Below are 27400 nucleotides of genomic sequence, written 5' to 3'. Positions count from 1 at the left end.
GACATTCCTTGTTGTCAATACTAGAGCTGCAAATAACCTTTATTTTAATTATCAGTTAATTATTGCTGATAGTCGTTTGGTCTGTAAAATGTCAGAAAATAGTGAAAAACACCTAATCGACATTTCTTAGAGCCTAAATTGCTTGTTTCGTCCGACCAACAGTGCAAACATATTCAGGCTGCAACTGACAGTTACTTTCTTTACTGATTAATACGCCACCTTTTTTCTTGATTAATCGATTACTTGTTTGGTTAATAAAATGTCAGAAAACGTCCATCACGGTTTCCCACGGCGACGTTTTGTCTGACCAACAGTCTAAAACCCAAAGATATTTCATTGAAGCAGCACATCCTCCCATTTAAGAAGCTGGTGCCTGGAAATGTTTGGTCGTTGATTGAATAATCGATTGGTCGTTTCAGATCAGTTCACCTTCACAAAAGACAAAGAAGCAGCAGATCCTCACACTGGAGAAGATGGAGCTAGTAAATCTTTGCCATTTTTATTTAAAAAATATTTTCTGATTAATTTTTCTGTCAATCGAGAAACGATTAATGTATTTTTTGTGCATAAACATATATTTTTTGACAGTTTTTCCATGTTTATAACGCTTTTTATGCATTGAGAAGTTAACTGTTCAAGAAAGTTTTTTTTTAACTAGTCCTCAAACTAAGGTATTGAAGAAAATATCGTCTTAATCTCTGCACCAAAGCTTGATTATATTGATTAATCGACTTATCTTTACAACTGTCTACATTTCTATTAGAAATTGCAATAAAAAAAAACCCATATATCTGGATAACTTGCTCCTGTAACAAAATAATTTCCCAATTTGGGATCAATAAATTACATCTATCTATCTATCTATCTATCTATCTATCTATCTATCTATCTATCTATCTATCTATCTATCTATCTATCTATCTATCTATCTGTATTTTTTGTGCATAAACACATATTTTGTGACAGTTTTTCTATTTTTAAAACGCTTTTTCTCAGCAGTGTCCTCTCCCGGCTTCCGTAGCTGTTGTGTTTTTATCAGCTGACGCTTCCTGACGTTACTCCGCTTCTTTTTTTTTTTTCCCCCCCTCATATGAATCTGGAAAGCTAACAGGCTAACAGGCTAACAGGCTACTTAGCAGCGACCATGGACGTGAGCCGGTTCACACCGGGACGGCGACGCGGTGTCACCGGGCAGCGATAACATCTGTCCACGTTGGCGACCCTCTCTCTCTCCGGCTCACTATCAGCGCAGTCAGTCGGTTATCTTCGCGACTTTTGCCCTCTTTTATCCCGCTGTGTCTCATGCTAGCTAGTTAGCCTGTTAGCTAACTAGCTGCTATAAAGCAGCGTCGCTCACTAACGAGGCTAGCTAGCTAACCAACTAACTGGACGGACAACAGCGGGATGTGCCATGGCATCGGTTCGGGTGGCTGTCCGGGTCAGACCCATGAACAGGCGGTGAGTTAAGGACAATAACACGGTTGCTAAACGCTAACAATCATGTTTTAGCAAGTATAATGCGGTTGTTTTTTGTAACGCTAACTGAGCTCACTGGCTCATACAGATGTAGTGTTTAAAGCAACAGGAATGGACTCGCAGCTTTTTTTAAAGTTACTATAATAATGAAATAATGTGAGCGTTAATGTCCTTGAGTTCTGAGCTTCAGTTCAGCCAGGTGGCTAATGAGTGAAAGCACCTGGTTTAGTGGGTTTTCACGGCTCGCGTGCAATAACAGCAGGTGATTTTTAAAGCAGAGGCTGACAGCATGTTCTCACCTGTCAGCAGGTACATCTGGGTGAGTTTCGGGGTATTAAAGACACTAAACAGTCATCGGTGTAGTTTTTTAAACCAGCAGAGTTTTCAATAAGATTTTAAAAAAAAATTTTTTTTATATATATATATATATATATATATATTAGTTTTCTTTTAATCTTTAAAAATAAATAAAAAAGCAACATGATGTTTGGCTCATTAATTTGTTTTTCTTGTAGGTTTTTACTGCTCAGCTACTACTCCATGTACCTTTTCTCCTCCACTGATATAAGCCACATATTATCAATTAATCCTATTTTAAGTACAGTTATGTTATATTTTAGTTTATTTAACTCAAATCTGGCTTCACTGGAAAGCTTTCGTTGCTGGTGTCAATGTAATATTCAAGTTTCGGTGCAGAGATTAAGACGATAGATCTTAGTTTGAGGACTCGGTGCATCTGTAATGTTTTAACCCAAGCAGCTGTGCTGAAGACAAAACTATCTATAAAAAAATCTAAATCTAATGTGAGGAAATATCTGATCAAAGCCAGCTTTTGGCAGTTTGTGCTACAGACACATTTTGATTGCTGCACAAACAGTACTGAGGTTCAATACACAACAAAATAATAACAAACACCTATGAAAAGTTAGTTATTTTACTCTTTTTGTCTGACCAACAGTCCTGAACCCAGGAGTGTCAATCAAATGTCTTTTTTGTATTTTTACTTGATCAATTATTCTAGGGATTAAACAAATGTATTGATTTTGTTAACTATTACTCGTAGATTAATCAGCTAATCATTTGACTGCTCTGATAATGTGTTGCCCTAACACTGTGTGGCTGATCAGTGTTTGTTTTTAAATTGTTTTAAAAATTAAATTAGAGCAGAAATGATTTAGTTAATTAATTGATTAGATTGACAGAAAATTCTGTCTTTTTTTTTTGTGTGTGTGTTTAAATTATTTTTTTTAAGCAAATACGCCAAAAGGTCACACTGGCTTCAGCTTCCTAAATGAATATTATAATATGAATATTTGCTTGTTTTCTTCATCTTCTATGAAAGTAAACTAATTCTTTTTAAATATTTGGGTTTGATGTGAATGAGTCAACTTGGACCTGGAGAAACTGTGATGTGCATTTTTCCACTATTTTTGTGACATTTTATAGACCAAACCGTTAATTAAGGAAACGTTTGATGAGCTGCAAACTAAACTCCAGTGACCTTTTTTTAAAATTTCTGAACAGCCTCGTGTGTCTCCGTTACACGACAGGCTCGTAATGAGAGCGCGCAGTGTTGCGTAATGTGTTGTTGAGTTATTTTGTCCAAGATAACAGACACCTTTGTGTCCCGAAAGCGTCTGCGCAGACACCAGGTGTTTCTGTCGCTGCTTCGACTCGAACATAAAGGATGTTGTCGAGCCTGGGAACAAACCGGGGGGAGGTGGAGGCGGAAGATGTAGTTACACACGACTAAGCAAACACGCCGCCCTGCTGACACGATTCAGGTTCAGTCATGTGGATTTTATTGATGACGGCCATGTTTGTCTGGAAAAAATAAAGGCTGTCGCAACATCACAAGCTCCAGTTAAACAGCAGAGCCTCGTTCACACTGTTGGGAGTTTAAGTTCTAGCTCGGAGAGCCCTCGTTGTTTCCAGAGATGCAGTAACAGATATTTGAGTCTGGATCACAGAGAAATGTAAAATAATTAACAGGATATCTACAGCAGCCCACAACTTCCAGTTTGATGTAGTCCAGTTATTCTTTTTTATTTGAATATTTTATTCATTTCTGTGTGATACAGGAATAAATAGCAGGTGATCTTGGACAGTGTGCGTAAAGTCTGATTCACCACAGTGGTACAGACAGACAACTAGATAAAGGTTTGGTTCATAACTGTGTCGGGGTCTGGCTCGCGAGCCATTAATCTTTTGCATGTTTTTGTTTTATTTTGAGAACAACTTGACAGATGAAAGAATGTTTGTTTGTGATTCACGTGTTTACGCAGAAAATATCACACTGGAAAGCTTTCGCTGCTGGTGTCAATGTAATATTCAAGTTTCGGTGCAGAGATTAAGACGATAGATCTTAGTTTGAGGACTCGGTGCATCTGTAATGTTTTAACCCAAGCAGCTGTGCTGAAGACAAAACTATCTATAAAAAAATCTAAATCTAATGTGAGGAAATATCTGATCAAAGCCAGCTTTTGGCAGTTTGTGCTACAGACACATTTTGATTGCTGCACAAACAGTACTGAGGTTCAATACACAACAAAATAATAACAAACACCTATGAAAAGTTAGTTATTTTACTCTTTTGTCTGACCAACAGTCCTGAACCCAGGAGTGTCAATCAAATGTCTTTTTTGTATTTTTACTTGATCAATTATTCTAAGGATTAAACAAATGTATTGATCTATTACTCGTAGATTAATCAGCTAATCATTTGACTGCTCTGATAATGCGTTGCCCTAACACTGTGTGGCTGATCAGTGTTTGTTTTTAAATTGTTTTAAAAATTAAATTAGAGCAGAAATGATTTAGTTAATTAATCGATTAGATTGACAGAAAATTCTGTCTTTTTTTTTGTGTGTGTGTTTAAATTATTTTTTTTAAGCAAATACGCCAAAAGGTCACACTGGCTTCAGCTTCCTAAATGAATATTATAATTATTTTTTTTTATTTGAATATTTTATTCATTTCTGTGTGATACAGGAATAAATAGCAGGTGATCTTGGACAGTGTGCGTAAAGTCTGATTCACCACAGTGGTACAGACAGACAACTAGATAAAGGTTTGGTTCATAACTGTGTCGGGGTCTGGCTCGCGAGCCATTAATCTTTTGCATGTTTTTGTTTTATTTTGAGAACAACTTGACAGATGAAAGAATGTTTGTTTGTGATTCACGTGTTTACGCAGAAAATGTCACATTCACAAAGCAAAATGGTCCAATTTTAAGCCTTTTTAAATATTCTTACAACGGATTAAATGTTACAGCACTGTTTGTAAAACGAATAGTAAAAAAACAGAACATAACATTTTAGCTGACAACTGGAAATGGATGTAATTAATTATGTTGTCGTGTCTTCGAATTTTACTTTCTGTATTTTTTTACTCTTGAAAAATTGACATTCCTTGTTGTCAATACTAGAGCTGCAAATACCCTTTATTTTAATTATCAGTTAATTATTGCTGATAGTCGTTTGGTCTGTAAAATGTCAGAAAATAGTGAAAAACACCTAACCGACATTTCTTAGAGCCTAAATTGCTTGTTTCGTCCGACCAACAGTGCAAACATATTCAGGCTGCAACTGACAGTTACTTTCTTTATTGATTAATATGCCACCTATTTTCTTGATTAATCGATTACTTGTTTGGTTAATAAAATGTCAGAAAACGTCCATCACGGTTTCCCACGGCGACGTTTTGTCTGACCAACAGTCTAAAACCCAAAGATATTTCATTGAAGCAGCACATCCTCCCATTTAAGAAGCTGGCGCTGTCGCAACATCACAAGCTCCAGTTAAAACAGCAGAGCCTCGTCCACACTGTTGGGAGTTTATTTTAAGTTCTACGACGACAAACGGGAGAGACACGATTTTCAAACCGAAAGGCGTTCAAGTTTAACCAAAACACGTATACTGCGGTTGTGAGGCGCGTCAGCAGATGGATGAACTAGTGTTACTAAACTAGTAACGCGGCCGAAGCCGACCAAGCAAAAACATGGCGCCGGAGGAATGGAGAGCGGGAGCCCGCCGACTGGGACGGCCAGGTCTGAAATACCCCTGGGAGGTCTGGCCAGGTGCTCCCAGGTGCGCTGATTAACTCCACCTATCGGGGACCTGAACAAAGGGGAAACGCACACAGCAGGAGCGCCGTCACAACTGCAACAAAGATTTTAGTCTCCTGACCGTCACCAGCGTCTCATGCGTGATGATGGGAAAATAAATGTTTATCATATAACTAGAAAATGTTGCTGGTGGCGTCCTGATAGCCTTCACCTGGTGGGCGCGTGACACGTACGGAAACCGCCACGTCCACCTGTGTTGCATGTCCTACCTTTCTCTCTCTCTTGCCTTGTTTCCTGTCTATCTCTATACTGTCTAATAAATAATAATACATTCCCCCACCCCAAAAATCTATTCTATTCTTGGAGAAAGGAAAGACCAAGAGGTTCAAAAGGTGATTTTTAAACTGCGATTAAGAATTAAAATGACATTGAAACAATAAAACACTGAGAACTTCCTACAATCAGCTGCATGTTACTCCGACAAACCTACTGCATGTGAAAAGTTTAATTCTGGGAAAAGCTTTTCCAAAAGATGCTGTGAACACTGACGCCAGCGTCTGTCCCGTGTTCACGCTCACAGCTTAATACATAAACATTATCGATCTTTTTACAGGGAGAAGGACTTGACCGCAAAATGCATCATCAAGATGGAAGGGACCAAAACCTCCATCACCAACCTGAAGGTACTTTTTGTTTTTGTCCAAAAGAAGGAAAAAGGCTGAAAATGATCCAAACATCTCGTAGCTGAAGCTTTTGTCTTTTTATATTTTGTGTCGTGATTTCCAAAGATCCCCGAAGGCATCGTAGGTGATTCGATGAGGGAACGAACCAAGACTTTTACGTACGACTTCTCCTACGACTCCATGGACTGTAAGAGCTCCGCGTTTGTCTCGCAGGAAAAGGTAAATAACAGTCGCAGCGGTTCGCTCGGTTTCCTTTTTTTAAAAACCTGTTCAGACACAAATCAGTGTTGTGGGTTTATTTTCTCAGCCGGTTTAAACAGTAGATGAAGTTATAACCGTTATAAATGCTGCCATGAATCTGACTTGAATCAAGCGTAATTTGAGAGAGACGGAGAGAGCTACAACGGGTAACAAAAGTCCCCGGCCATAATCGAACCGTGGACGTTGTGGTTGTGTGGTAACCGTGATGATGATGATGATGATGATTTCTAGAGATAAATTTAATCTTTTAAGATATTTACTGTATTATATTTTTTCCAGCTTCGTCTGGGGATGTTTTTTTATTTTTAAACCCGCCTGCCAGCAGCAGTTGGATCAACCAGTCAGCTTGCTTGACTTTCAGGAAAAAGAAAATTTGTAGCGACAAAGTTTTTATAAATTTTTTATTTTTTTTGAATTCTCAGTAAATGTTTTGACTCACAATGTCAACATGGATCTTTATATTATACAGCCAAACAATCTGAACTATTTCACATTGTGAAACTGTTTTTCCATCATTTAAAAACTGTCAAAGAACATGCACAGTACTACTGACACGCAACGTGTCCTATCTGATTCTTACAATAACGATTTGTGGCTAGATAAGACATGACTGTAATAAAGCTGTAAGTAAAAGTGAGCAGCAGCCTGTTGCAAAGCATTAATCTGTCTTATTCTCCAATCCTGCTTTGCAAATCTCCTGTTGTTCTATTTGGATGATTAGTGGTAACAAAGGTTTGGATTTGGGGTCGGGGGGGGGAGGATTTACCAAACTCTTGTTCTCGGTCAAAGCAGCTTGTTGCTGATGGCCTCTGTGTGTTTACTCGGGACTCGAACATGACTCGAGCTTGTCACGAGCTCTGAAATATCACTTTACAGCTCTGCAACATCGATACCGAGACACGTGAGCCACAAATCTGGAGTGAAATGTTTTGCAGCAGTTAACGCGTCGACAGAAGCCTTTAAAAATAAAAGCACTTATTTTCTGTTTTTTTTTTTATTCTGCAGGTTTTCAGAGATCTGGGCTCGGACGTGCTAAAGGCGGCGTTTGAGGGCTACAACGCCTGCGTCTTCGCCTACGGCCAGACCGGCTCGGGGAAGTCCTACACCATGATGGGAAATCCTGTGAGACAAAACTCCGGACATGTTTAACGTTCCCGTTCCAGACCTTCTTATCCAGAACAGAGCGATAAGATTCACAGAGTCCAAATTATTGATCCGTCTGCTCACCGAAGGCTCCGCTGACCTTGTCTCACTTTCAAAAGATTAGCGTGGACAGTAGGGCTGCGACTAATGATTACTTTCATTATCGGTTAATCTTTTGATTATTTGAGGCCATGCTGATGTCTTCAAACTGCTCGTTTTGTCGGACCACAAGGCTCCAGACTAACTTTTTACATTGGTGGCACTGGTGCGCCTAACTTTTTCATTTAGGTGCACCCAATAATACATTTGAAGCGTTACCTTTTTTGGGGGGATAATATATAAAAGGTAGATTTATTTATCATTTTACAACAGAGGGTTGTATAATGAGATTTGAGCTGTATTTCCCTTTATGCTACTCACAAAAACCAACGTTATAAAGGTAAATATTTAATAGAATACGTTAATGCATTACCCTGGAGCCCCGATAACAGTCCAAAAGATATTAAGATATCACATTTACTGTCATACATGGCAAAGAAAAACAAGCAAATTGTCACATTTGAGAAGCTGGAACCAGAAAGTTTTGAGTTTTTGCTTGAAAATTTACTTACACGATTAACAGATTATGAAAATAGTTGCCGATTTTATATTTCTGTCGATCGAATAAATGATTAATCGACTAAACCGTGCAGCTCCAGTGGACAGCATCATCATGAGTCCGAGTCCCCCGAACACACAATTCCTTTTTTGAAAAGTTTGACCAGACACCAAAAAAAAAAAACCTCATAAAAAATGTTTTGTGTATTTATTTTGATTTTACTCAGTTAAAGGATAAAGTTGGCGATATTCTAAATTTTTCTTATTGTCAACGAATCTGATGTGCAGAGCCAAACCAACAACATGTCAGTCCGCCTCTCAACCCTGTCTGACTTCCTGTCTGCGGCTCTCAGCTCCGAGCCCGTTGGTTCCTCCTGAAGAGACGTAAATCTTTAAGCTCACAGATCTATAGTTTCCTGTTTAAAAAGGCTCAGTAGTTTCCTCAAACGGCTGCTCGCTGTAGTTTTTATCAGACATTGATGTGTTTTTAACAATGGCGCTCTGTGGCTCAGAGGAAGAAGATCCATCAGCTGTGATTCACACACACAACACCTGTTAGCAGATACGTTCATGATGGTTTTGGTCTTTTCATCGGGTTTATTGACAGTCAGAAAAATGTTAAATATCACTACCCAGATTTTATTTCCCAAATTGAAGATGCTGTCTAGATGCTGCAGACACTTAATTTATTTGTCGGCTTAAAAATAGTCATTTAAATATTTAAATTCACTAAAAACACTCGAATCAGCCCATAATGTAACCCCCCTTAACCTTTCCAAATCTCCAGAACAAATACAGGACATGACCTCAGTGTCCTCGTGGTACGTGGTGGACAGCTGGCACGTTTGACGTGTCGAAGGTCACGGTCTGTCTGTTCCTAATCTAGAGTTTTGTGTTGAATCTGGGGAGGGAGACGAGTCCGAGTCCACGCGGAGCCACGTGAGGTTTGTTCGATCGTATCTGCGCTCGGCTGTGAGGTGGATCAGCAGATACTCTGTCAATAAACATGCAGCCCGGCCGGTTCCTCTGAGATTACGCTGGTATGCAGAGAGGCCAATAAGAGGAGAGTAAATACACTTGCCCTACAATACCCTAACAGTATTGACAAGGTACTTTACAGGAGGGAGAAATGGAAAAAGAGATGGTGCAGAAAAATGTGGACACAAGCAACAAAATATAAAGAAAACCCAAAGAAAATGTGAATCTGAAGATGCTTTTTAAAATGTGCACTGCTGAGTAAAACACATGTCTTTTAGACATATGATATAAGAGTTTCCCTTTGGGGATCAATAAAGTATTTCTGATTTAAAATGCTGTTTAACATTTTCCTGATTCACATTTCTGCACCACTTACACGATCATTTTATTACAAACTATTAACAGAATATATTAAAAACACCGTTTTTTATGTGTAAAATAATTACTGAGCCGAAGCTTCTGAGTTTGTGGTGATGGAAGATGGTAAAAGGAGTGAGTGGCGGCTGTTTAATACTCCCAGCATGTTTGGAGGGGAGGAGGGGGCGTGAAGCAGTAGGGCTGGTGGGAAAACGTGGTTTCAGAGAGTGTAGAGATAGAAAAATCACTCAACTTAACTGACGTTTAAAAATCTGTCATTCAACATTTCTGTGGTTTTAAGCCTGCAGTTGTTGTTGTTTCTGTGCGTCTGATACGGCAGGATCTTACTGAAGTCTAATAACTTTTTTGTTGTTGTTGTTTTAGGGAGATGCGGGTCTGATCCCGAGGTTCTGTGAAGGTTTGTTCAGCCGTATCTCCGAGGCGACTCGATGGGATGAAGCTTCGTTTCGTACAGAAGTCAGGTGAGACCAGATTTCAACCCTCACTGTTCACTTTATACGCAGGAGAGAAGTTGGTAGTTTCAAATACAGTTCGGCCTCGTTCTGACCGCTACACCTTCACCCTCTCTGCTTGTTGGAGGGTCAAATAAAAAATACGACCCCGGTTATACACATGACGTAAACCTGCGCTGCTCGATTCGAGTGGGACAACTTTTATTATTTCAGTCCCACTGTTTCAGGTGTAGAGTTTCATCCCCTGTTTGACCGATAACCTCCATCCTTCTTCTTGCTCTTCAAACGGAGCCGTGACAGAGAGCAGGTAGCGGCTTAAACTTCCATCAGGAAGAAATGTATTCAGGAGGAAATGTTTTTGTTGTTTTTGAGGCTACGAAAAGCACTAACGGGAATAGAAAAAACTCCTTTATTGTAAAAGGATAAACCTGAGATACGGAGCACTAAGTTGGGACTGGTTTATGCCTTCAGCTACCTGGAGATCTACAACGAGAAGGTGAGGGACCTGCTGAGGAGGAAATCCACTCAGACCTACAACCTGAGAGTCAGGGAGCACCCAAAAGACGGGCCGTATGTCGAAGGTGAGACTGCGACACAGAGTAAACCTCCACGGCCAAAACAGTCCTGGAGAATTTCCTTTTTCTTTTATATCAATGTATGCTGGTTTTAGTTATCTGATCTGCACGAGTTTGGTTTGGGTGTTGTTTTGTACGACGACAACGAAGTTTTTATGCAGCCTGGTTTCAGTTCCAGCCGTGAAAGTTAAAAACGGGTGTTTTGTGTTTGCAGCAGGTTAAAATATGTAATATTTATATACTTAAAAGTCTTTTAAAAATCAACAGTTGAGTAGGAATCTTTAAGCAGTAGGTGAGTGTGTATCTAGTTAACATGTTTTGTTCACGTGCCGACCTTCCTGTAACCTGCCCCCTCCACCCTGATCTCAGATCTGTCCAAACACCTGGTGCAGAACTACAGCGACGTGGAGGAGCTGATGGAGGCTGGAAACATCAACCGCACCACCGCCAGCACCGACATGAACGACGTCAGCAGCCGCTCGCACGCCATCTTCACCATCAACTTCACGCAGGTCAGAAACCTTTGACTGACTTCAGGAAGTAAATCCTTTCTTCTCTGGGGAGGCGACTCGACACCACAGGGAAAGATTCACTAAAAATAAGTGCTTTCACTTTTTGGTAAAGTTTGCTGTGTTGGGGCATGTGAGATTAATTAACTCTGGGCTCATTACAGAAGAGCATATAGACAAAATACAAAATGTTAGAGTCAGTGATGAGATCTGTGGTGCAGGTTGCTGGCAGTAGGGTTGTAATCCAACCACCCAGAAGCCGAATTTAGGGGCACCAACTTCTTTTTCAGGTGGAAACTCAACAGAAAAAGAGACTCTGCTCTGCTAAATTCGCTGGAACTGGAGTCTCTTTTGTTTTGACTGAACGTGAAGATAATAACACCTGAGGATTTGTCTAGAATATCTACAGCTTTTTTTTTTTTTTTTTTAAATGCCTGCATGTTATAGATCATTTTAGGGTGATTGCATTCATGCAGATTTTATGTCACCACATACAGTGGTGTGAAAAAGTGTTTGCCCCCTTTCTGATTTCTTATTTTTGTCACACTTAAATGTTTCAGATCATCAAACAAATGTAAATATTAGTCAAAGATAACACAAGTAAACACAAAATGCAGTTTTTAAATGAAGGTTGTTATTATTAATGGAAAACAAAATCCAAACCTACATGGTCCTGTGTGAAAAAGTGATTGCCCCCTAAACCTAATAACTGGTTGCTCCACCCTTAGCAGCAACAACTGCAGTCAAGCGTTTGCGATAACTTGCAGTGAGTCTTTTACAGCGCTGTGGAGGAATTTTGGCCCACTCATCTTTGCAGAATTGTTGTAATTCAGCCTCATTGGAGGGTTTTCGAGCATGAACTGCCTTTTTAAGGTCATGCCACAGCATCTCAATAGGATTCAGGTCAGGACTTTGACTAGGCCGCTCCAAAGTCTTCATTTTGATCTATCTATCCATCCATCCTGATGTAAGAAGACACTGAAGTTTACAGTAAATAAACTTCTCTGGCGACAGTAACAGCTCAAAATACATCCACTAATACAAAATGAAGAGAAAAATGTGGAGGAAATGCAGATGAGCTGCTGTTTGTGCAAGAATCCCTCAATGTAATTGACAAAAAAAACTAACTACTTTGATTATGTTTTATTTAAATTAATTTTTCATAAATTCACAGGATTTTTAAAAAATTTTTTTTACTGAAAGTAACGAGCCATAACTGCATCTTGTTTCACACCTTCAATATTCTGCAAAACTATGACACAAAGCACTCTCTCTCTCTCTCGCACTCTCTCGCTCTCTCTCTCTCTGTCAGGCTAAGTTCGATGCAGAGATGCCCAGTGAGACGGTCAGTAAGATCCACCTGGTCGATCTGGCCGGCAGCGAGCGAGCCGACGCCACCGGAGCGACGGGCGTCCGACTGAAAGAAGGAGGAAACATCAACAAGTCGCTGGTCACCCTGGGCAACGTCATCTCCTCTCTGGGTCAGAAACAGAAGATGATAAATAGCTTTCTGTTTTTAAACTTTCAGCAGTGTGTGTTTTTAGTTTGTGTTTGTTGACCGAAGGATCTGTTTCCTGTCTCTGTCCAGCTGACATGTCACAGGACGGCGTGAACACCAACCTGAAGAAGAAGTCGGTGTTTGTTCCCTACAGAGACTCCGTGCTAACGTGGCTGCTGAAAGACAGTCTGGGCGGCAACTCCAAGACCATCATGATCGCCAGTAAGAAGCAAACATCAAATTACAAACAAACAGTTAAAATTTTTCCAAAAAACAGAAGTATTTGATGTTTTTTAAAATACTTTCTCGTCGCAGCCGTCTCCCCCGCTGACGTGAACTACGGCGAGACGCTCAGCACTCTGCGATACGCTAACCGAGCCAAGAACATCATAAACAAACCCACCATCAACGAGGACGGCAACGTCCGGCTGATCCGAGAACTGCGGGCTGAAATCGCCCGACTGAAAGCTCTGCTGGTTCAGGGCAACCAGGTAACCGAACGCTGACGGAGCAGAATACAGCTACACAGACAGGCGGAGGTACAGAGTCTGGAGCAGGCCTCGCTCTGCTGCCGTTACAGCATCTGTCTGTCTGTCTGCCTTCAAATTCAGGATTGATCAAAGGCATTCTGGTGGTAAAACAAAGGGAAGAAGGTAAACTAGAAGATGAGGCAGGTTGAGAGAAAGCGACAGTGATTCGTATAAAGCCTATAAAATGTTTCCTACTAGTTGGACTGAAATCTTCAGTCAGCTGTAAAGAAAATGGACTTGATGCCTCTTTAAGTTAAATTTTTATTGATTTTTATTTTGATTAATCTATTTGACATTTTGTATTGTGGTGTTCTGCCTGTAACATGCTACTAGCTTGAACAATAGCGAGTATTTTAAAGCCCCAGCACGAAGAATGTAACCCAGTCAAAGTGTTTCTGACCCGTGTGTTTGTGTTCGTGTCAGATTGCTCTCCTGGATTCGCCCACTGCTCTGAGTATGGAGGAGAAACTGCACCAGAATGAAGCCAGAGTGAGTCTAATGTTGTTCTCACATTGGTTTGAACCTGCTGGCCGGGAAGGCTGATGTCAGATTTTTTTTTTTTTTTTTTTGCACCAAAAAGTGCAATTTTTAAAAACTGCTGCACCAATCTAGACATTTATTTAACGTTCATGTGAACTGGAAATGTGGCTTTCTGCCCTGCTGAAGAGTTTTACACCCGTTACCCAGTGGTTCTGTTTTTAGTTTCTGTTGATTTGTGTTTGCAGGTCCTGGAGCTGACTAAAGAGTGGACCAACAAATGGAACGAGACACAGAATATTCTCAAGGTAAGAGCGCACGTTGTGTTACCATCCATGTTTTTCATGCTCACTGCGTGTGGACTGCCTGAGTTTAACATTTTTGAAACCAACAAAAAACTAAATCGGTGGAAGACTGGTTGTACTCTGCAGTTTCACATCTTTTTTTTTATTATGCAGTTTCATATTATTTGTGTAAATTAGCTTTTAATTTGGTCTCGATTTGTCACCTAAAAACATTTTTCCCTGATGTGTGTTATTCACACAAATGGAGCTTTACATCTCAGAATCAAAATCAGAATCAGAAAGACTTTATTGATCCCCGAAGATAAACTCTTTGTTACAGCAGCTCGTCTTTACGTCAGTGCACACAGGAGGAAGTACTAGCAAACAATATAATACACTATAAAACAGGTCAGAAAATAAATTATCAGGTCGGTATAAGTATAAGATAAAATAAGTGTCGAGTACCAAGTGGGTTTACCGGTTGAAAAGTACAGTATAATACAATGTAACCTAATAAGTAATAAGCGGAGGTGCATGTACTGTCGAGAGTAATAGAGGTATATAATATCAATACAATAAATAAGAAAAACTAAAATTGCACAGGAGTATTAACACAGAATATTGCACAATTATTCAAGTATGGCAGAGATGTTAATGATCAATGTCCAGTTTAGTGACTTCGGGTCATACAGACTGACACTTAGAGGGAGGAGTTAAAGAGTCTGATGGCCACAGGCAGGAATGACTTCCTGTGGCGCTCTGTGGTGCATTGTGGGGGGATGAGTCTTCCGCTGAAGGTGCTATCTGGCTGATTTATTTATTTTCTTTGTGCACAAGTTTAATTGTTTTTGTGAAATTATAGCTGGAGTCATATTTGTGTCCACATGTCTGCAGGAGGAGACTCTCGCTCTGAGGAAAGAGGGGATCGGTGTGGTGCTGGACTCCGAGCTGCCTCACCTGATCGGCATCGACGACGACCTCCTCAGTACCGGCATCATCCTGTACCATTTAAAGGTCAGAAATCACCCGAAACTCTTCACCGGGGGGACGGAGCCAAACGATCTCAGAAATCCAATCATTCACTACATCTTTAAAGCGCGTTTCACCAACTTTATATATAACTTCAACTGTTGTTTACCTGTATTGTCTCTGCTCATATCTGGATGGAAGAGAAAGTGATATTTAAGTATGCAGGCTGTTTTAAAAAAACAAAAAAAGAAATTGAAAGAATGCTAACAGCTTCATGGACAAAAACAACCTGATGGTGTGTGTTAGTGTTTCCTTCTGCTGGCGAGTGGCATCTAAACTTCTGTCTAAACTTCCTTTCACCTCAGGAGGGACGGACATACGTGGGCAGAGAGGACGCGTCCACGGAGCAGGACATCAGTGAGTTTGTCACGTGAGCCCGTTCTTCATCGACAACCAGTAGGAATGAATTTTAACGAGCTGCAGGAGAAGAGAAACCGCGTTTCCACAGATTACACCAACAGTGTTAACAAACAAGAAAAACCTCTTTAAACAGCCCGTTTAAAGTGCTTCACAGAAAAGCAAAGCAAATATAAGCAAGTACACATCTACACGTTTGGCAATACATGCATACTTAATATACAAATAACATGTTTGTACATTTCATTACATAAGCCTCATGTACCAGTAGCCATTATAGAAAACTCAAACAATGTTTGATCTCTGAAGAAAAACTAATTGGTGATGTGTTAATACTTGACATCTAAAGTTGATTATTACATGAGATCACTTCTTAAACACTACAACCTTTTTGTAATTGTTTTATGACCCACTTTAAATGTGTTTTTCCTAGAACATGTATCTTTATTATCTATATTAACTTTCTTAATTGCGCAGAAGTCGATTTTGTTTTTGGCAGTGGGTCGTATCCACGTCTCTCCTGTGTTGTTTTTCCCCTCCTGCAGTCCTGCACGGTCTGGACCTGGAGAGCGAACACTGTATGTTTGAGAGCCAGAACGGCACAGTGACTCTGGTGCCGCTCGGTGGAGCTCAGTGTTCAGTTAATGGCGTTCAGGTCACAGAGCCGTCGCAGCTCAACCAAGGTGAGATTACGTCTGACGTCTCATCAGTTGTCTGTTGCAGTCGCTGTGGAAATAAACTGAGAACATGTTTAACCTTCAGAGGTGAAAGAGGAATCAGTTTTTCAGTTCCTGTTGCGTGTTGTGTCGTCGTCCAGGCGCTGTTATTCTGCTCGGCAGGACGAACATGTTTCGGTTCAACCATCCGAAGGAGGCGGCCAAGCTGAGAGAGAAACGGAAGGTGAGACCGTTTTCTCATTTTAGGGACTTGATCTTCTGAGGGTGTGTCCTTTTTAGAGGACCTGAAGGTTTGACTGAACCTGCTCTCAGATGAGACAGTCTGAGTGATGTTGTTGACTTTTTCCTCTCAGAGTGGCCTGCTCTCTGCATTCAGCCTGTCTATGACGGATCTGTCCAAGTCCTGTGAAAGCCTGTCCACTGTGATGCTCTACAACCCCGGGTGAGTGTACAAATACACAAAAAACAGCAGCTGCATGTGATTATCAGCTCAGACCCTGCAGTGCATCTCCCCTCTGCATCTAAACCCCCTCAGAGCTGATGTTCAGCTTCTGATCTCATGCGGCAGATCAAGTTAGTTTATCTACACTTACACATCACTGACAAAGAACAAAATACCATAGATGAGATTCAATAAAACAAAACAAAATGTGGCTCAAAAAATGTCCCACAAGTTCAGGATTCACAGATCACGAAGAAACAGACCACAGGTGGATTCTGCCGGAAAAGAGACGAGAAACTCAAACTTTTTCTCTCAACAATGAGTGTTGTGTTTATCGAGGTAGGATTAAAGGTTTTCTGTTTGAGATCTGCAGAAACTCTGCTGGACACTGCCATATATGTTGCCCCAGTAGAGGCGTAAAGGTTACGTCTGGTGATATTCTATATTTTTGAATATAAACGTGAATATTAAACGTCTCCAGAGGGTGAACCCTACTGATTGTGTCCCCCCCCCTGACCTTTTCTGCCACCATCAGGCCAAATGTGTTTGAAATGTATGAGTTGAGCTCTTTGTTCTCAGTGTAACCTGGTTAACTGTAGCCGAATATTAGTTACATGATTCAAGGATTATTTTTTTTACACATATACAAATGTAAAGAGAGATTTGTTTGGTTGCTTTCGTCATACGTCTGTTTGTCCAGAACAGAGCCTGTCCTGTAAGCAGCAGTGTGTTTTGTTAGATTATTAAGCACACACAGTTTCCTGTCATCTGTACACACTTTATGGTTAAAGCCCGCTGGAATTAACTATCAACCCCGTCTTGTTGACAGTCTCTTCACTGAGAAGGGCCCCGTCTTCCTCAGGTAGACTCAGCCGTCCACTTCCTGTCTAACTGTCCCGTTTTTTTTTTTACACAAAGACATGTGTTGACTCGTCCAGTCTCTCAGCCTGAACCCTCATTGTCTTTCATTATTTTGCACGTCACGTTGCTGCTTCTGTCTCCATTTTGACGTCTGAGAGTAGAGAATGTATCATTGCTTTTTGCCTGCCATTTCATTTGAAGCCTGTCATTTTATGTGTCGACTGCTGCTTTCACTGACTGCGCTTTGCTAGTTCTCAAATGTGTGTGTGTGTGTGTGCTTTTTTTTGTGACTGAAGGAAGCTGATGAAGGTTTTTGTGTTTACAGGTTGGAGTTTGAGAGACAGCAGCGAGAAGAGCTGGAGAAACTGGAGCTGAAAAGGTACAAGACTCATTATTTTCTCAAAACCAACTGAGCGACTTGACCGCGCACTCATACGTAGCATTAGGGTTCAGGTGAATTTTATCACACTTGTACGTTGTATTGAATCTGATAATCAAATCTGAATCACTTCTAACCAAATTACATTTCACTTTCTACAAAATCAGAATGGCGGTAAATTTTAAATCCAAAAATCCAACGCAGAAATAGTGTTCAAGCCCAAGTCATCAAGAAAAAACTATTTATATATGTTACTTTTTAAAAACAAAGGTCACTGATGGATTCCACATTATCATACGTCATTGAGTATGTTGTTGTTGCTGTAGGAGGCTGATCAAGGAGATGGAGGCAAAGCACCAGAGTGAGAAGGCAGAGCTGGAGCGCCTGCAGCAGGAGGTGGAGAGTCAGCGTAAGGAGTCTGAGGAGGTGCAGCAGCGGATCCTCCGTCAGGAGGAGAGCCTCCGCCACCGCAGCCAGGACATCGAGAGCCGCCTTCGGGACTTCCTGGCCGAGAAGGAGCGCTTTGAGGAGGAGAGACGCTCGGAGATCCAGGGGGAGGACCTCCAGCGCCGGAAACAGCAGCAGGAGGGTGAAGCAGAGAGAGAGCAGGACAAGGAGCAGCGGCGGCAGCAGGAGGCGGCAGAGCAGACGGAGATCTACCGTGAGCTGGAGAGGCTGAAGAGGGAGCGCGAGGAGCAGAAGGTTCGTCTGGAGACTGAGCGGCGGCGGCTGGAGGAGCAGGAGAGAGAGCAGCTGAGCCTGGTGGGGAGGCTGGAGGAACAGCTGAGAGAGAAACACGAGGCAGCCACCACCCTGCTGACCCGGGAGGACGCCCGCCGCATGGAGGAGGAGCGTCGAGCCCTGGCCGAGATCAGAGAAGCACTCCTCCGTGCCAAAGAGGCTGGAGAGCGGCCAGATGTGGAGGATGCCAGCGAGGAGGCGAGATCTGCCCAGGCTCGGTACACAAACTTCAAGGCGGCTCAGGTGAAGGAGCTGGGCCAGCTGGAGGAGGGGCTCCGGCAGCAGAGGGAGCACCTGGAGAAAGAGGTCGCTGCTGAGCGTAATACACTGCTGCTCCTCGGCCACAGCCTCAAAGAACGACAGCAGCAGCTGAAAGAGGTGCAGGAGAAGGGGGCGCAGGATGCTACCGCTGTCTGCCAGGAGGAGCATCTGGTCAAACAGGCAGAGCACAGACTGCAGTTTAAGGAGCGTCAGCTGGCCAGCGTGGCCGATGGCCTCCTCCCCGCACTGGCCGAGGAGAAGCAAAGAGCCATAGAGATGCTGGAGCGCAGCGGCGGAGGAAGCAACGGGAACTGCGACAGCCCACCGGGGCTCGATAACACGCTGTACCAGGTGGAGAAGGAGCTGGAGGACAAAGAGGAGAAACTGAACCTCCACTGGCGCAGCGCTCAGCAGCTTCAGCAGCTCCAGGATACCTACGAGTTCACGGCCAACGTGGCTCGGCAGGAGGAGAAGGTAAGGAGGAAGGAGAAGGAGATCCTGGAGTCGAAGGAGAAGCAGCAGAGGGAGGCGATGGAGCAGGCGGTGGCCCGGCTGGAGAGGAGGCACTCGGCCCTGAGGCGCAGCGTCTCCCTGGAGCCCGACACCGAGGAGCAGAGACACAAGAGCTCGGTCATCGGGAACCTGAGGACGGGGGCCGACCTGGACCAGCAGAGGTCAGAGGCTTGTAATAAAACTTACCAAACGTACAGATATGCAATATATATTGTGACAGATAGTCAGTCAATTTAAATTAAGTTACATAACTACACTGAAAAGTGAAGTTAAAATGTCCATTGTCTAACTAACAAACAAAACCTTTTTCTGAGACGTCAAACCTCACATCTTTTAAAACCCATTTTCCATCGACGTAACATTTCCTCACTTTGTGCTGTTCCCTCCTGTTTGTACTGACGCTGCACTGGGCGTGAAAACGCAAAAGGAAATGACCCTTTTTTAAAATTTATTTTTATTTTTTGTAGTGCTGCCGTGAAAAGGGAGCTCATAGTCTTGTTTTTGTTTTATTTTTGTATTATTTCTCTGTAGAGTGGAGCGGGAGATCCAGAAGCTGAGGCAGAGGATCAGTGAAGGGGAAGAAAACAACAGGACTCACTCCATCAGTAACGACGAGAAGACGAGTCACAACAGTTCCCCGGTCAGCCACATCCAGAGTCTGAACACACTGCTGCCGCTGTCAGACGACAGGTAGCCCAGAGAGCTCTGCTGCCTTAAAACTCTGCTTTTTACTTAGTTCACTCTGCAGGGTTGTCTTCTGGTTTTGTCTTTGTGCGAAAAACAGTAGCAGCAGAAACCGTATTACTTTCAAATATTAACTTTCATACTTTCTCCACACGTAAATCAATACTTTTGTACGGGCACTGATTAAATGGGGTCAGAGGGTTGATCTTTCCGTCAACCGTTTGGTTTCTTATTCATTTGTTTATGTTGTTGCTAATGTTGGTCCTTCGTCGTCCTTATTATTTACCAGGATAAATGCGTACATTGAAGAGGAAGTCCAGCGACGGTTACGCAAGATGAATCTTCTCAATGGCAGCAGCAGCAACATGGATCTGTCTCTGTCCATGGTAAGAACTGACCCACACACTTCATCACTTTGTTACTTTAATAAAACCCCACAGGTTAAATACTGTAACTAACTCAGCTTCCAGACCAGCTGTGTATACGGACCTTCAGTCTTTCAGTACATCCAGACTCCTGACAGAAAATTAATCACCATCTACTTTGATAATTGATTAATAGTTCAGTCATTTTTCAAGCAAAAATGCCAAATATGTTCTGCTTCCAGCTTCTCAAATGTGAGAATTTGCTGTTTTTGTTCTTTTTATATCATCGTAAATTACATAAAAACGGGCTTGGACTTGGTCAGACACAAAAAAGACATCCGAAGACGTCGGCTTGGGCTGTTTTCTGGCATTAGACAGACCAAGCATTAATTGAGTAAGATTAAATCAATAATGTAATCTCTAGTTGCAGGAGACTTTTGCTCCAACACAATAATTGTTGAGATATTACTAATGATCAACCAATCTGTGAACGTCCTGAACATGTCTTAATAACTTTCAGAAATTCTCAAATAAAAGTCAGTACTCGATAATAGTTAAACGTGTGGTCTGTTCAAACAAAGAAATGCCTGGTTTTCTTTTCAGTTGACGTAAATAAAAGATCTGGCTGCTATTGCACCTTTTTACAGCGCTGACCAGTTCTGGCTGTAGCTGGTAGGTTTTTCTAGTCTAAACACATCGTCTGGGGATTTATTTCTGCTCTAAAATTCATATTTGGCTCATAAAAGTAAAGAGTGAATAAAAAAAAATCCAGCAGGTTCAGTGACAGATTGCAAAGCGTCTTTCTTTGTGAAGAACTGATATTTAGCTCTTTAACCCTGCAGGAGGAGGAAGACGTTAGCGACTGTAGCTCTGTTAGATTAACAGATGAGGTAAGACCAGGATCCGCTTGCTCTGTATGTCCCAATGAGACTTTCCCTGCTCTGTAATCTGCATGACTTCACCAAATACGGTTATGGATCGACTCAGTCACACTTTTTTATCAATCAGTTTGGTTTGTAGTTCTTCTAATTGGGTTCTTCTCCACCTGTTTTTTTTATTTTATTTTTTATCCTGGTTGTGTTTAATTCTTCCCTTTTTTTCCTGTAATTTACAGTTTTGGATCATTAATAAATACTGCTTGTTATTTTGCAGATTAAGAATATTTAGTGTATATTTAGTATTTATTTAATTGAGAGCTGATGTTTAGTTTTATTGTTTTCAGGATGATGAAAAGCTGCAAAACATTAATCCAAGGAGGCTTAAATATGAGGTAAGATATGAGGAGCTTATTTTGGTTTTGAGATTATATTATAATTTAAATCAGTCATTAAAAATCTGTAATCTTGCTACATTTTTACAATGGCAGGGGTTCTGTATCTTTGCATCTATCTGTTTTGCCAAAACGAGACGAAGGTTGAAATGGCTAATTTCGTGACTCATGAACTCTGAGTGTCAGTTGGGTTCTGTATTTTTTTGGAAGAACCGAGGAAAGGAAGCTCATTCTCCTTTTTTTAGGATGGTAGCAAGCCGATGCATGGAAAGTAGACTAGCAGACAACAAAACACCTTGAAATGATCAAAAATGTAATATTTCAACTCAGTCCTTCATTTCAAATAACGTGAAATCAAAAACATGGGTAAAATAGTATTTGCAGATGCCTTTTTTTTTTTTTTTTGCAGTCAAATATAAGGTGCAAGATGGGTGCATTTGAGCCAGAAACTTAAAAACTGTAGGAATTCTGTAAAGACAATCCATCTAGTCACAAAGAAGGGTTATATATAAAGAATTATTTGCAAATGCTACTTTGCCTTTTGTTGGATTTAAATGTTTAGTTTTTTAAAAAGACGAGAGTATTTTTTTTTTGTACACTTGTCATCCTAATTTGCATGCCAAACCTCTTCACACTGTTAATTTTGAATCACTTACTGCACCTGGTGATGGAGGAACTGTAATTGTCATTAGGGTGGACGATGGCCGTCTAATTCAGAGCCTTCACGTCCTTCTTGACTGTGTAGTCATGGACTCCCCCCCCCTTGTGCACACAGAGAGCCTGCGGGTTGCGGTCTAGCTTCCTGCCTGCCCCGGAGCTCGAGGCAAACTCCCCTCCTCACAACCAGGAAAACACGTTGAAGGAACCAGAGAACGGCCTCTTAAATCTTCACAGAGAAGAAAAACTAGAATCCACAGCTGAAGTCTTGATTGAAAAAGAGGAAGGGCCTTACGAAGATGGTGACAAAAACAAATGGTTGCGAGGAGGAGTGAATATCCCTCTAGGAGACATGGGCCAGGCTGTTGAACTTGATCGTTGTGACATTGGACAACACAGGCTTTGTGTCACCTTGGCAAACACTGAGACCAATAGAGTTGATGAAAACAAGAATCTCACTAATAAAAGAAGAAACAATTCTGCCTGCTGTGTTTCTGACGATGATGATAAAAAGGTTGAAGATAGAGCAAAGGGGTTGCTGGTAAATGGACGCTCTAATTCTTACTCAAAGGAAAAAGTCAAACACCAAACACGTGACCCAGGGATAGGAGAAGATGCAGAACTTTCCAGTGATCAATCGTCAAAGTCGCAGAACTCTGTCAATGGTTACATCAATTCCAAGCAGAAGTCGAAGGAGTCTGTTAATGGTCAAATAAAACAAGAGACAGACACAGAAGCCGAGAAAGTGGCGGCCAACAGGAGCTATGTTATGGGGTATTTTGCTGAAAAGCTGTCCGAAGCGTACAAAGACGCTGGTAGAAGGCTTCAGGGCACACGGGACATCATTCGAAATGTACGAGTAGGTGAAATGAAGGTTGTATTCTATCAGTACATGACCATGATGTCCAAAGAGCTGCCACTGATTAATCGAATGCAGCTTAAACCGGAGCCAGAACCCTGCGTCCTTGCAGATAATAAAGTCAGTTTGGTTGATCTGTCGAGGGATTGCGCCCTTAGTCTTCCTCAGAATTGCGACACGTCTGCGATCCCAAGCGTCTCGGGATGGCCTGAAGGCTCTGTGTCGTCTCTCAAAAACACATGTCCTGAAGTGTTTTATCAGAGGCTCGTCCAGCTGCCACCAGCCTTGTCTCGGCTACAGTCACTTTCATCTCAGAAGATGCTAGAAAAGTTGGAATCTCTAGTTCCTCGAATGAAAGTCCACAACCTTTTGAGTATCTTCTGGCTCAAAACTGCCAACAGTAAGCAGACGATCCCAAAGCCTGGGTGCTTGCTTTTGTCAGAAAAGGACATAATAGTGCTGTCTAGTGAAACAAATTCAGACGACACCTTAGCTATTTTTCACCATTTTAATCTCCTGGAAATCAAGAAGGTCCAGATTAGCTTGGCAGGGCAGCACGTCCGCCTAATTGACTGCACCGAAGACACCGTCTTGGCAGTCTTTACCCACAGCAAAGAGCTTACCCAGGAGTTCTGCAAGGCTCTACTGAAGGCCCTTTCTCCTGAAAAGTTCTCTGAAGGGACTGAAGATCACCCGTTACTCTCTGATGACCTCATGGTCCTCTCTCTGGATTGGACGTCGAGTGTTCCTGACATTGTCCTGGACAACGGCCTTCACGTCACCTGCAGATTTAAGCGGGTCCTCGCAGACCTGCTCTACATCGTCCATGGGAACATGGATGGTCCGGGCAAACCTTCTCTGGCAGCCATTTGTCCTCTGCTCTACACCAGCGTCAAGGTCATGAACTCTACCAGTGTGCATCAGGATGGCATTTTTCAGTTTCTCCTGACGGACACTCATCTAGCTCTTCTCCAGGAGGATGGCGTCTTTCACCCGGTGCCACGGGGCTCCAGTCTGGTCCCTGCCCAGCCCCAGTTTCAGGGGCTCGAACTCCGCAAGCGTTCAGAGATCAGATGCCTGCTTGTGAGGCAGTATGACAACTGGCTGGTGGTAGATATCACGTTTACAACTCGCAAACCAAAAACTCGAGAAAAGAAGGTGGAGACCAGGCGAGGCTCGGCTGAAGTGCTCTCTGTCTCTGATTACAGTAGTCGGTGCGACTCCTGGAAATTATCCTTTGGTTGTACCTCAGAAGCTGTTATCTTGATTAATCATCTGTGTACCTGACACCTAAAGGCAGTTTCACCTGAATTCATTCACAAATGCAATGTACTTACCTTTGTTCAAAAATAACTTTAAAAAGAGAGAAATTATCAGGAAGTCACCTTTTTTTTTTTTATTTATTTAGGGATGTGTTAAATAAGTTATTGCCATTTGATGGAGAGAAAAAAAAAAGGGGGGTTCAGCGACGTTGTCTGAGAAGATTCATCATCGTGCCAAAGTAAAACGTACAAGTATTTAAAACATATTTTTAAACATTTTATAAACTTTTCAGTTTGTTTATTCAAATGTTTTTGTGTGATTTGGCCTGTTTGCCATTAAGTCCTAAAGATTCAGTCATTTGAGATGAGGAAGCATGTTGACATGTGTAACTGTAATCTATTGTAATTTCTGCAATGAATGAATGAAGATAAACAGTTTCTATGTATTTATGAAAGTTAAATGTCTTCGTTTTTGTCTGTTTACTGTTTTTAGTCGTGTTGACGATTCTCGTTTGATTTTTTGATCTTATACGGTTCAAAGGGAGAGTGTTGTTGTCACTTAATTGCACAGTTTGGTCTAAAATTTTGCAGCTGCACTTTCAGAAAAATGATTGTGATCTGCTGACTTGAATAAAATGGGAGGATTTGTCATGATGTGAAATGATTTACAAATTAAATGATTAGCATGCATTTGAAGGAATAATGTTTAACGTCCGTTTATAATTTTATACAGTTTGAACATGTTAAGTGTGTAAACAGGATAATAAAGATTGAACTTTGTCTGATTCCTATTGTCTGATTTATATTTGTCATTCTCAGTCAAGTTCAGAAATTGATTCACAAAAATTATTAATTTTTTTCTGAGTCAACCCTTTACCCTCCACCTCTTTCTTCTTCTCCTCCTGTCTTTTTTCCGTTCTCCCGGTGACTTCCTCTGCAGCACCTGGTCTCTCGTCCTCTCGCGACGAGCGCTGACGGCCTCCAGGAGCCCATTAAAATTAGCATTCCTCGTTACGTTCTCCGCGGGCAGGGAAAGGACGAGCACTTTGAGTTCGAGGTGAAGGTGAGTTCACTCGGCTGAGTTCACCTTTTCTGGTCTCGTCTGTCATCGTCCATCTCTCTGGTTTCTCTGTTGTTGTTGTTGTTTTTCTTTTTGTTACATCTGTTTTACATTTTAATCAATTTTCCATTAAATGTGTCTGGACGTATAATATGTTAAACATTTTGAAAATCTCCATGAAGTTTTAGTTTTATGGTTGTAAACTTACACTCGGTGGCAGAAATACTCAGATATTTTCCTTAAGTAAAAGTTCAGAATCCTAAATTATACTTAAGTAAAACTAAAAAGAAAAAGATTTAGTATCAAAATAAACTCAAAGTACCAAAGTAAATGTACTCATTACGCAAAATGACTCATTTCAGAATAATATGTATTATGATTGGATTATAATTATTGATTCATTCAATATATAATTTGTTTTAATCTGATTCTGCAAAGTAACTTAAAGTACTGCAATGTAGTGGAGTAGAAGTATAAAGTACCATAAAATGGAAATACTCAAGTACAATTTTGAGGTGCTTGTACTTAAGTTCAGTACTTGAGTAAATGCACTTTCCACCACTGCTCAGTGGCCACTTTATTAGGTACACCTGTACAGTCTAATGCAATCCAATGCAACAGCTCTGCCATAACATCTATCTTAACGAGGTTTATAATGTTTAGTTTTTGCTGACATTGTCGGAAATGTGTAAATTCAATTATGTTTCTTACTGAGGTCGTAGTTAAAGGTGGCGTACTGGACTGAATTTATACTGAGAGGTGTTTTCTAAGTTTTTGTGCTCCCTGTTTACATACATGAGGGGTCAGAATATTAGAAACGCCTCTGAACATCACGCAGTCCGACAACACCATCGCTGACGAGCCAACGGCTGAAACATAAACATAAATCAACACCTCTGACAGTCTCATCAGGAAGTCATAAAAGTCGACTTTATGGCAGAACAGCTGGACAGGTGTACCTAACGAAGTGTATATTCATGTTTGTGAGTTTACATCTGTATGTGTAAACTCCTCCTCCAACATATTGGCAGGAACTAAAACTGAAGCAACCCAGTAAAAACATGTTTGTTCTCAGTGTGAATGGAGCCACATGAGTTAACCTGTAATCTGAACAACCCGAGCTTCGTGCTAATCTAAAACTGATGGACTAGCGCCTCCTTATGAAGCTTGAACGCCTGATGCTTCCAGTACTGAACGACGACATGCCGTCCTGCAGTATATTTGTTAGTAGATTCAAGGTCTTGGCCTTTCTTGGTTTGTGGGTGGCTGGTAACATTTTAGGCACAGACCTGAATGTACCAGCCTAGATTTGCAATTGCAGCGTTTTGGCATATTTCATATTGGACAAACTCAGAACTTCTTTAGGTATTTCCCAAAATAAATAAAAGTGAGGCCATGTTTAAAGCTGTTGATCTCACTGTTGTCCAAGCTAAAACTGCTCAGTGTCAAGCTGCCATGAATGACCAAAAAAAAAGGTTTTCTTACTACTTATTATTATTATTATTATTATTATTATTATTACGTACATGTTCAGGTGTGTGGGTTTAGTTGCTAATAGCGTGAAAGCCTCAGGATCCTCAGGATTTTGTTGGTTTGGTAAAATCTATTTGTTGTATACGATGATTAGAAAGTATCAGACCTGAGTCGTGACCACGGAAACGGAGTTAGTACACTGAAGCGTAAATGTGCGTCAGACTTTTGATGTTTTCATTTGTCTCCACATGAACCGTCTCTCTCATCAGATCACTGTGGGGGATGAGGTGTGGACGGTGTTCAGACGTTACAGCCGCTTCCGGGAAATGCACAAGAGCCTCAAGTTAAAATATCCAGAGGTGAGACGTTTTGATCCACGAACAACTATTCACATTTTAACCACGTGGTCTGTTGAGGCACTTTGTCAGGGACAAGTCTCGGCCGCGGGCTTTGTTTAATGTCGTGGCCTCTGTTTCAGCTGGCAGCTCTCGAGTTCCCTCCCAAGAAGCTGTTTGGAAACAGAGACGAGCGGATGGTCGCTGAGCGCCGGAATCACTTGGAGGCAAGACATTTTTAAAACAGTTTTATTCACACGTGTGAGAA

General features: G+C 41.5%; 1 protein-coding gene across 13 annotated transcripts in view; it reads left to right on the top strand.

Moving 5' to 3' along the window:
- The first annotated feature begins 1081 nt into the window (after nt 1-1081).
- kif16ba (kinesin family member 16Ba) overlaps nt 1082-27400 on the top strand; it is a 30153-nt gene continuing 3834 nt past the window's right edge. The window contains exons 1-27 of one of the 13 annotated variants that reach the window (XM_044189256.1): nt 1085-1458; nt 6156-6225; nt 6331-6444; nt 7492-7608; nt 9946-10043; nt 10506-10615; nt 10979-11121; nt 12431-12599; nt 12707-12838; nt 12932-13107; nt 13570-13635; nt 13872-13931; nt 14802-14921; nt 15242-15293; nt 15839-15976; nt 16111-16193; nt 16324-16412; nt 17242-17274; nt 17599-17652; nt 17979-19328; nt 19699-19857; nt 20141-20237; nt 21059-21106; nt 21439-21486; nt 25205-25327; nt 27067-27156; nt 27276-27359. In XM_044189256.1, the coding sequence (XP_044045191.1) occupies nt 1412-1458; nt 6156-6225; nt 6331-6444; nt 7492-7608; nt 9946-10043; nt 10506-10615; nt 10979-11121; nt 12431-12599; nt 12707-12838; nt 12932-13107; nt 13570-13635; nt 13872-13931; nt 14802-14921; nt 15242-15293; nt 15839-15976; nt 16111-16193; nt 16324-16412; nt 17242-17274; nt 17599-17652; nt 17979-19328; nt 19699-19857; nt 20141-20237; nt 21059-21106; nt 21439-21486; nt 25205-25327; nt 27067-27156; nt 27276-27359 (3870 nt within the window). In that variant the 5' untranslated portion in view covers nt 1085-1411. Of the gene's footprint in view, nt 1459-6155; nt 6226-6330; nt 6445-7491; nt 7609-9945; nt 10044-10505; nt 10616-10978; nt 11122-12430; nt 12600-12706; nt 12839-12931; nt 13108-13569; nt 13636-13871; nt 13932-14801; nt 14922-15241; nt 15294-15838; nt 15977-16110; nt 16194-16323; nt 16413-17241; nt 17275-17598; nt 17653-17978; nt 19329-19698; nt 19858-20140; nt 20238-21058; nt 21107-21438; nt 21487-22178; nt 25050-25204; nt 25328-27066; nt 27157-27275; nt 27360-27400 lie in introns of those variants that run through there. The other 12 variants (XM_044189257.1, XM_044189249.1, XM_044189248.1 and 9 more) reach the window with 12 other exon arrangements.

The sequence above is a fragment of the Siniperca chuatsi genome, linkage group LG3 (assembly GCF_020085105.1).
Source record: "Siniperca chuatsi isolate FFG_IHB_CAS linkage group LG3, ASM2008510v1, whole genome shotgun sequence".
NCBI lineage: Eukaryota > Metazoa > Chordata > Actinopteri > Centrarchiformes > Sinipercidae > Siniperca > Siniperca chuatsi.
Note: the sequence above shows the minus strand (reverse complement) of the source record. Positions and strands in the feature narration are given on the sequence as shown.